Raw genomic sequence first — 11,103 nt, 5'->3', positions numbered from 1 at the left:
AATCTTCAAACAAGTATACAAAGAATAGTCAAATCCTTGCTGGTCAAAGTTTCCAGATGCTGACTCTGCAGTCTCTGCTAGTGCTACGCACAATTGCTCATTCATCAATCATCTTTATATATATATATACAGGCTGCAATCCATATAGATTATAGAAACTGATATATGAATAAGATATACGAATGAGAAAACAACATAACTACTTACAAATGGCGATCAATTCAAGAATATTGCTGCTAAGCATAGTTGTTCTCTTGCCCATTTGTTCTGTTTCTCAAGAGATGAACAATTCAAGCTTGAGAATAAAAGCAGTAAATCTGGGAGGTTGGCTGGTCACAGAAGGATGGATCAAACCTTCTCTCTTTGCTGGCATCCCCAACAATGACTTTTTGGTTTGTACATATGGCTGTATTAACACTTAGTAATTAATGATCGTCCTTTTTTTCTTTTTTACTCTTATTAGTTCTCATTATTTGTCAAATCTTTCTTGGAAGTGTCAAACTTTTTGTTATTTTTCTAGGATGGAACTGGGCTTCAGTTCAAATCAGTAACAACTGGGAAGTATCTTTGTGCTGAGACTGGAGGAGGAACCATTATAGTTGCTAACAGAACAGCTGCTTCAGGGTGGGAGACTTTTAGTGTAAGTTTAATTGCCAAAGTAAATTAATAGGTTATGATTTGGAATTTCAAGTAAATAATCCTTTGACTTCATTGATATGTATACATATAATATATATGGTGTTCTCTGCTTTGTGTAGTTGTGGAGGCTCAATGATACAACTTTCCATTTCAGAGTCTCCAATAAGCAGTTTGTGGGGCTGAACAACAATGGGAATGGGATTGATGTGGTAGCTGTTTCAACCACGCCTGGTAAGTCTGAGACATTTGAAATTGTAAGAAAGTCTGATGATAAAAGCCGTGTTCGAATCAGAGCACCCAATGGATTCTTCTTACAGGTAATCTAGCTTAATGTCTTGTTTTTGTTCAGTGCTATCCTGTTTTCTTTTTCTACTTTAGGCAAGCAAGATAAATAGTAGCTTCTAATGCAGAAAAATAAGCCTCAGTTTTCTAAATGCCTGCTGAGTAAAGTTGTACTACAAAGGTTTTCTTGTCATGGGTCATATTCAAGTGAAACGTTGAACATTAAAAGTGACTTCACTCTTGTAATTCTGGTGCTTGTCGTTTGAATTATTTGATAAAATATTAAATGACCAAATACACTGCATGACTATGATGTTGCTTGCCAAATCATTATCAAGGTCTATTATAAGAAATTGATGGGGTCTAATTAAAGTAGTGACCTATAATATTTTTGTTCATTTTGTGAAGCTATGTAATATTCAAGTTCTTGATTATTGGCTGTTAGTCATTACCAAATACTAGAGCTTGTTATATAAGCAATAGAGAGTAGTTTGTAAAAAAGGTTTAGTAACATATTTTACTATGAACTAGTGCAGGCGAAGTCAGAAGTGCTGGTGACTGCAGATTTTGCAGGGAATAGCGAATGGGGAGACAATGATCCCTCAGTTTTTGTGGTGAAAAATTCTGGAGGGTTACAGGGCGAGTTTCAAGTGACTAATGGTTATGGACCACAGAGAGCCCCACAAATTATGCGGGTAAGACTTATAAAGCTAAAGCATACTAATGTATTGACACAATTATTTATTCCTTTTTGTCTTTACAGTCTACACAGTATAAAAATGAAATGATGAAAAGAACCTTCACTTAAACGAATCTTCCCTCGTGTGCGAATATTTTCCTTTTCTACTGCCCATAACTTTATCAACAATACTTCACACCTAATTTTTCACTTTTTTTTTTTCATAATATATTAATGTGATCGATTGTGAGTGATCAATTAAAAATGGTAGGTTCCTTATAAAAAAAATTAGTAGATCTATATAAACATGAGTGGCAAAATATGTCTATCACTTACCGTTGATCATATTAGCATGTCGTAAAATCAGAATATATCTCTATCATTATTGTAATTTTATTAGTGCATCTTGTAATTGTGGTATAGTTAATCTATGCTAGAAGTATTTTATTGCAATTTACCATCGGATTATGGATCCATAAAGTTCACAACATCTTGTTGAACTCAAGTCATGTTATTGTTCACACTTAATGATTTCTCAAAGGTCATAAAAGATTCTTCGAATAAGTGGTACTATTTGATCTCTCCCATAATGCCTATATCTAGGACTTAAATTTTTTTACTCGGTGTACAAGCAATACAATACTTCTTTGATAAGGAATACACTTTTCTTCTATACCAAAGAAAAGCATTTTTCTTCTACACCAATGAATTCAAAAATTAACCAAATTAATTTTCTTTCTTTCACCAAGAAAACCCTTAACTTATCAGTAATAATAAGAATTTGAGAATTTGAGGCATTTTCCAAACAAAAGTGATTTTACATCAATCATAACTTACCAACTTTTTTTTTGAGTAAACAATAATATTTATTAGAACACATGAAAATAGTAATAATAGTATTTTAAACTGGGTTTATAATACATTACATAATTAGAGTACAACTTACCAACTTAATACATTGTAAATGTTTACTAGTGGTATTGTAACCTATGTTTTAAAAACTTGACTGGACCAGCCAGTCCGACTAGTTGAACCAAAAATCGGAGGCCAGTCCAATAAAAAGCTCAAAAACCGGTCAAAACCAGTCAAAAATCAGGAACTGGAGGCAAATTTGATTTCACCTATGGTCCGGTTTTTAAAACCATGATTGAAAATAAATGAGTTAATTCTCACAGTAATTTTCATAGGAAAAAATTATATTAAAATTTCCACCAATTTTTTTTTTTTTTGAGAGGAAAAATTTCCACCAAATTTAAATTTTATTCTACAAATAGAAATAGTGTGCCATTTAGAGCGCCTTTCACAATTCACCTTCAACTTTTTTTCCCATGGTAATGAATTTTAAACTAAATTGTAGGTAATTATATTGCACCATTCCAAGAGAAATGAATGGATCCCAAAGGTTAAATATCTGCTGCCATTATTTTTCATGTCAATGTTTGCAAATCATATTAACCTTGTATATATTATCCTTGGATATTTCAACTAACTTACCTAGGAAGCATGTAAGTTGTTAAGTACACTCTTAGACATTAAAATTGAAATCTTAATGATGAAATGAATTAATGTCTATTTCAAAGTAGTAAAGAAAATTCTATAATGTTAGTTCAAAGACACTTGGGTTGTGCGTTTAATAGATTTGAAAGACGTGTCGTAATACTAAAAATCTTAAGTTCCATCTACTATCCTGAAATACCAAAGATTCATACACTATTACACAATGTACATAATTTGGATTTGTATGATAAATTGACGGTATGAATCTCAGAACCATTGGAACACATTCATAGTCGAGGATGACTTCAAGTTCATATCAACAAACGGATTGAACGCTGTGAGAATTCCTGTTGGTTGGTGGATAGCAAGCAATCCAACGCCCAAGCCCTACGTTGAGGGATCATTGCAAGTGTTGGACAACGCCTTCTTGTGGGCTAAGTATGTATACTTACATCCTAACATATTTGCCACTTAATCATTGAGAGCTTTTTATTCTTATTTACTTGCTTGTAATCCCATACATATGTATGGATATACTTAAAAATATACAATAAGATGCATGATATAATTCTTATATATATAATTTAAATATTATTGATAATCATTTTTATATTTTGTTAACTCTTTAAAAATTTTTGTAAGGATATTATTAGGTATAAAATGTAAATTGTCCATTTTTTTAGAATTATTTTGAAGCACTTTTTTTTTTTTTTACGATTCATTTATTCTAAACTTTTTGGTTTTTATACTTAATAACTTACTTGGATGAATATTTATGATATGGTCCCACATTTTATTTTAAAATTAAGAAATAAAACTTTTTAAAAATAAATAATTTATGATACATGGCGCAAAATTGGAAATCTGATTTGAAATTCTAATTTGAGTTTTTCTCAGCTTCACCTATTATATATATATATATATATATATATATATATATATATATATATATATATATATTTTTTTTTTGTGTGTGTGTTTTTCTTTTGTCATGCATGAAAAATTGCAATTAGTAATCAAGACAGCAGATTAGGCAGGAACCAACAAAAAAAAAAAAAAATAGTGTTTTGATTAGCCCCAAATTGCATTCAACCACAAAGAAAAGAATCAAAAGATATGAAAACCCAACCCAACTGATACAGCCTCATTTAAAAAAAAAATGAAAACATTATATTTTTATTGTTTAGTTTATACTAGTCATGACATGCACTCTGAAATGGAAATTCGTGGGGGTGTGGGGAGGTGGGATCCATAAAAATCTTGTGGTTTTCCCTAAAACATAGAACCTCTTAAAATTTTGGATGTAACACTTAATCTCCTATAATATTGTTTTATATGTAAACCAATTGTGTAACATTGAATCCTTTGCTGTTTTAGAGTGTGACACAAAATCTCTACGTGATATTGTTTTATATATATATATATATTATCATATGAGCAACTCACCATAAATGTTAACAATTTATACATGAAATAATATCATAAAGAAGATAAAAGTATTACATGTTTTTAGGAAGAAGTTACGACTTACGAGGGTGTATCCCACTATCCTCCCCACCCCGCCCCCCACTCTTTTTCTTTCTTTCTTTCTTTCAAGTAGTTTGAAGAATGAGAAAAATGGATGAGAACCAATTAATATGATCTTAACTCTCAAACCCACCTCAAAGGAATGTTTTAACTCTCTACTACTTAATATACCAACATCCTTAATAATTTGGGACAATGTTCACAAAGTTTGAAGATTTATTGTCCATATTCTAAGTTAGACTGATACTAGTGATATTACAAATTTTACCACATGGTGTTTACAAATTGATATATCATCAATCACAAAAAAAAGTAATTCAAAATTTTATTTATTATGTCATTGAAATATTACTACATCAATTTATAAATTTTATGCAGTAAGATTTGTAGTATATATCTTTGCATTTTCCTATAAATATTTCTAACTTAACACTAGACAAAGACACTTAAAGTTCTACCACCACATACCAACCTCAATTAACTCATCTCTCTCTCTCTCTCTCTCTCAAGATTCAAGACAGTTAAAATCTAAACCACTAAACTTGTGTTCAATACTGTTGTGCTTGTAGGAAATATGGGGTGAAGATTATAGTTGACCTTCATGCAGCGCCCGGTTCTCAAAATGGTTGGGAACACAGCTCTTCTAGAGACGGCTCTCAAGAATGGGGCAAAACAGATGAAAATATTCAACAAACAGTTTCTGTAATAGAATTCCTAACTGCAAGGTACATATATAATATGAAACCATGTACACCACATTATATGTCACCTATGTATTCTAACATATAACAATATATAACTCAGTTTATAGCACTATAATGGACTCGTTATTTTGTTACACATACATATAGGTATGCAAAGAACCCAAGCCTTTATGCAGTTGAACTCATCAATGAACCTCTAGCACCAGGAGCATCACAAGAGAGCCTAAACAAGTACTACAAGGCTGGTTATGAAGCCGTGCGCAAGTACTCCAATGCTTATGTGGTGTTGTCTAACCGGTTAGGACCGGCCGACCCGAGGGAGTTCTTCTCTCTTGCTAGTGGCTTCATGAGATCAGTCATAGATGTCCATTATTACAACCTCTTCACCAGCGAATTTGACGGCATGACTGTTCAGCAGAACATTGATTTCGTTCACACCAACAGGGCTTCGCAGTTGAATTATGTCACAACATCAAATGGACCTCGTATTTTGATTGGTATGTCTAAATAATAACCATTCCATTAATAAAATGCCATCTTTTCTATTTTCTACGACCCCAAATCAAAACCAAGGAATTTTAAAATATTTAACACCATAAAAAATAAAAAAAAACTAAACTACTTGTCAATGGATTAATATGAACTAGTTGTTGTTTGCAGGCGAATGGGTAGCTGAGTGGAAAGTAAATGGAGCAACAAAGGAAGAATACCAAAAATTTGCCAAGGCCCAACTAGATGTTTATGGGCGAGCAACCTTTGGATGGGCTTATTGGACTCTTAAAAATGTCAATAACCATTGGAGTTTGGAGTGGATGATCAAGAATGGCTATATCAAACTTTAGTTGAGAATTAGGGTGGTTATTGTACTCCCAATTTACTTTTTTTTCAATAAACACTTCGATCAAATAAATAAATTAATACTTCCCTTTTAACCAAATGAAAAGACTTCCATTTTTTTTAAAACCTTAGTATTTGGACTTGCAGTATGGTTTCATAGCTCTTAATCATTATACTTAACTTTTTTACTGCACTATTATTGGACTAAGACATTAACTTAACTGATTTTGCATACAACAACAACAACAAAGGTTTAATTTCAAAATTTTAGAGTCGACTTTAGATCCTCTACCTTTTTTATTTTGTTTCCTCAACTTAAATTTCCTCTTTAATACATGTGCATTAGTTTCCCTCCTTTGAATGTAATCAAACGATAATAACTGACTTTTTTTTTTCATCTTTTCATTAATATGAGATACCCTTTATGGAAGCTGTTAGCTTCTTAAATCACCTTTTTTAAAATTTTTTTTATAGACTTCCCAATTTTTTTTAGGCCACGTCTTCTACAATAATTTGTTGATTTATTTCTCGTGTAAAGAACAGACCCTCTGAGGTCCAATTCGCTTACCATATTTGATTAAAAAACTTTAGTATCTATTGATAGTTAGTAAAATACTGTACTCGTTTGATATGGTAAGTATACGGACGGATATTATTCGACATTTAAAAAAATTACATTTAAAAAATTCGGCATAAAAATGCAGAAACAGTGAAAATATGAATAGCAGAATGATAAGTCGATTTGTCTAGTCATTCTCAGTCAAGAATTCCTCTTTTTTTATTTCCGAAATTGGCACATGAGGTTTATCTTAACCTTTATTTTAAACAAGTGCAACTGGGTTGCCTCCACTAATGACATAACATGATTGCCATCTTCCCAATGGGGGCTGCGAGCGAATTAAAAGCCACCAACATTCTTGGGTGGTCAATTTTAATTATCTGTGTTCGATCTAAAGCCTGAATTTTATGTTATGTTTGTGGGCTTTATGTTATGTTAGGTTCATAAGCATTTCTATACTTGCTTATTTGAAGTTTACAATATTTTACTTCCTTAGAAGTTGTTGTCCTTCTAGATAATTTCTAGCCATTTTTGGCTTCTAAAATAGCGAAGTGCTTGTTTTTTTTTTTTTTTTGAGTTGTTGAATTTATGGATGTTGAGGAGAAAATACCATGAAGTTGATGTCATTTATTGGAGAGAAAACACTTTAGGGAGACTTCAATTAAGTACTTAATATAACATATTTTTTATACCACATAACCCAAAATTTTAAGCCTATAAGTTTGTATCTAACTACTCTTGCAATATTATTCTATGCGAGACTTCATTTAAATAAGTATTACTAAGAGTAGAGTTTGTCTGAATCAATTCCTTTTAAATTATGATGCAACGAATGAAATCACTTCTAACTAGGGATGCAACTATCTTTCATACCCCCAAACCAACCAATTTTAGTTTTGTTTTATTTTACGGTAAATATTCTCTCATACTCTTTTTTTAAATAGGCATGCATACAATGTATATAATTGTATGCGTTGATGTACACATTTTAAAATACGGTGATGTCTGCATTTAAAACGTGAAAAGTGGATGTGTATAGAAAATATGAAATAAATTGTGTGAGAGAATCCTTACCCTTTATTTTATGCTTGACCATATCCTTATATTCTCTTCATAGATGAGAGACTTAATTTGGATTTTCAAATCTAGGAATTAATTATCAGTGCAAACTACCAATTTCCTAATCTCATTGTTTAATCTTTGACAATGATCAGTTTGATTAATCAATATATATACAAATGAAGGCTAACATGTTTGAAACTTTGAATCACTCGAAATCAGAATTCTTCGTTGTCTGGCAGAGAAGATAACGTTCTCAAGCTCACCAAATCATGGGCAATGCCAAACAAAAGAGAGGAAAAATTCTGCGCTGACTTTCTAGATATAATTGCTTTTAACACGTGTGAAGAGATTTGAATCTAGTTCTCAGAGAGATGAAACTGTACCACTAACAATAACATGCTGATGGAGCCACTTTGACAAGGTGTTGTGAGTTTTGAAGTGGACTAGTACTCCATCCGATAGTAAATTACTGAAATAAAGTTTTAAAAAAAAAAAAAAATATTCTTATTTGGATGAACTGAACGAAGACTATTAATATGGAATTTATTATTGAAGAGAAATGTTACATGCACAAAATTATGAGTTGAACTACGCTAATATAATATTCAAACAAGTATACAAAGAATAGTCAACTCTCGGTCGAAGTTTCTAGATGCACAATTACGCACTCATCAATCATATATATTAGATTCATCACAGGCGTTTTGCACGTGCAATAATGCTTTTTATTTTATTTTATTTTAGTTTAGTGTTATAATGCTTAAAGTGATATATTGTATTTTTAAAAAAAAAAACGAAAGGTAAAGTAATATAGAATAATGTTTAAAAATGAGATAGATATGCCGTCTTAAGTTTTAGGCAGAATGAAGAAGATAAAAGAAAAAGCCTAAAACATAATTGAAGTATTTGAATTCATATAAATAACAAATACAAATTGGAATCAGTCATTTGAATACGGGATAAAAATAAGTAGTTTTAATGTGAGGTAGTGGGTTTGTATAGGAAGAAGTAATTTTTTTTTTAAATTTTTATAAACGTATTTAAATTCAAATTAATAACAAATACTGATAGGAATCAAACATTTGAATACAAATGAGAATAGTTTTTTTTTTTTCCTTTTGTACATGAGATAGTAATACTCTTTTAACATTTCTGGTTTTTTGTAGGAAAAAAAAAATTAAACTAAAGAGTATGTTATTTAAGAATTTGTATGAGGACATTTTGATACGTCAAAAATTGAAATTGAAACAAGAGAATCCTCTTATTAGTAGTATAGATAGATAGATAGATACATGGCAACAACCCACATAGAAACTGATATATGAGAAGTATTAGTACATTCAAATTTCTGTTTCAAGGTAGTAATGTCTATTCAGTATAATTTGATATATATATATATATATATATATATATATATATATATATATATATATATATGTATGTATGTATGTATGCTTGTAGGCAACAACCCACATAGAAACTGATATATGAATAAGATATACGAAAAAAATGCGTAAATGTACTTTTAGTCCCTACATTTTGCACTTTTTTTCATTTTGGTTTCTACATTTTGTTTTTACCACTTTTTAGTCCATAAACCAATTAACGCGTGATATTTAGGTTCTTTCCGTCACCCAACTAACGGCAAAAACTGACGTGGCTGATGTGGGTATTAAAATATTATTAAAGAAATTATTTGGCATTTTTTAAATGCCAAAATTAAAAAAAAATTAATTACTCAATTTTAATTAAAAAAAAAGCAAAAAAAAATTATTTTCTTTCAAAAAAAAATTTTACTTTCTTCTAATTAAAATGAATTTTTTTTATTCCAATCTTTTTTTTTTTTTTCTTTAGAAGAACATATTCATGTTCTTTATGTTCTTCCCCGTATATGATTCATATTCTTACCAAATTAATCCTTATTTTCTTATCATTTTCTTTTACTTTCTTGTACTTTCTTTATAACCAAACACATCAAAACAAAATAAATTACTTAAATGTCTTTCTTGTCTTTTTTTTTTTAAATTTTTTCTTTTCATTATTTTTTTCAGAAGATCATGTTCATGTTCTTTGTGTTCTTCCCTATAATCAATCTCCAACAAAAAACAAACCCTAAACCCAGATCCTAACCAAACCCCAAACCCATATCCCCAATAAAGCAAACCTTAGCCTTCAAACCCATAAATTTTCTTGGCAAACAAACACACAAAAAAAAAAAAACCCATTGGAAAAAAAACCCCCAAATCACCACCACTGAATCAAAGAACATGAAGATCAAACCCAAGCAAAAGAATAGAAAACCAGCAACCAGCAAAGCACCACCACCGATTCAAATCATCCACTACCACATCAACGAAACCACTCCCAAACCAAACCAACCAAAGAATAGAAACCCAGCAAAGCACCCAACTCATCCACTCCCAAACCAAACCATAATCAAAGAAATTTCCAATACCACAACAAGTTAAAAACTTAAAAAACAGAAAAAATTTCAAAATGCAAAACGTCCAGTAAACGCCAAACCCAAATCTCCAGCAAACCCCAACCCCAAATGTCTAGAAATGTCATCTTCTTTCTCCTCAGCGCATTTGGCTTCCCCAAAGGTTGTCTCCACCAGCTCCTTAAAGCCCATCAAGAACCGTTCATCACTTCATATCTCTGCCGCTTGCACATCAACGACGAAGAGGCCGACTACTAGGTCCCACACTACCATGATAGCAGTGGTGTGTGGTGGAGAAGAAGGCCAAGCTTGTGAGCTCCGGCCATGGAGCTACTGTGAACAGAGAGAGAGACTTTGAGATTAGAGAGACTTTCCATCCATGGAGGGTGAGGAGGGAGAGAGTTTAAGAATAGAGAGAGAAAAGGGTTTTGTTTGTTAAATGTGACGAATTTTAGTATTTAGTTTGAAAGAAATTCTTGATTTTCTGGGAAAAATGTTGATGATTGGAGAGAGGACTCAAATGCGTTATTTTAAATCTTCGATATTTTAAATTTCTGGGCAATCAAACATGTTTAGGGAAGAACATGAAGAATATGAACAGTCATGTTCTTCCCAAAAACTAATGATTTTTTTTTAATGTTTGTTTTTAATTTAATTAATTAATGTGTGTGATTATATTATTTTTTTATTTCACCGTCAGCCACGTCAGTTGTTGCCGTTAGTTGGGTGACGAAAAAGACCTAAATATCACGCGTTAATTGGTTAGAGACTAAAAATAGTAAAAATAAAATGTAGTGACTAAAATGGAAAAAAGTGCAAAATGTAGGGACTAAAAGTGCATTTACCCAAAAAAAAAAAGAAATATAACTTCGTAGAA

At 31.2% G+C, this 11,103-nt stretch overlaps 1 protein-coding gene across 1 annotated transcript; it reads left to right on the top strand.

Moving 5' to 3' along the window:
• Positions 1–6,271, top strand: LOC142613683 (putative glucan 1,3-beta-glucosidase A). Its single transcript, XM_075786132.1, has 8 exons — positions 1–392; positions 521–640; positions 759–956; positions 1,458–1,616; positions 3,369–3,535; positions 5,194–5,349; positions 5,476–5,825; positions 5,989–6,271. The coding sequence occupies exons 1-8, from the start codon at positions 183–185 to the stop codon at positions 6,168–6,170; spliced, it is 1,542 nt and encodes a 513-aa protein (XP_075642247.1). The 5' UTR covers positions 1–182; the 3' UTR covers positions 6,171–6,271.
• Positions 6,272–11,103: the final 4,832 nt, after the last annotated feature.

This window comes from Castanea sativa, chromosome 10 (genome assembly GCF_040712315.1).
Source record: "Castanea sativa cultivar Marrone di Chiusa Pesio chromosome 10, ASM4071231v1".
In the NCBI taxonomy this organism is placed as follows: Eukaryota; Viridiplantae; Streptophyta; class Magnoliopsida; order Fagales; family Fagaceae; genus Castanea; species Castanea sativa.
The sequence above is the reverse complement of the archived record's forward strand: the minus strand, read 5'-3'. Positions and strand labels throughout refer to the sequence as shown.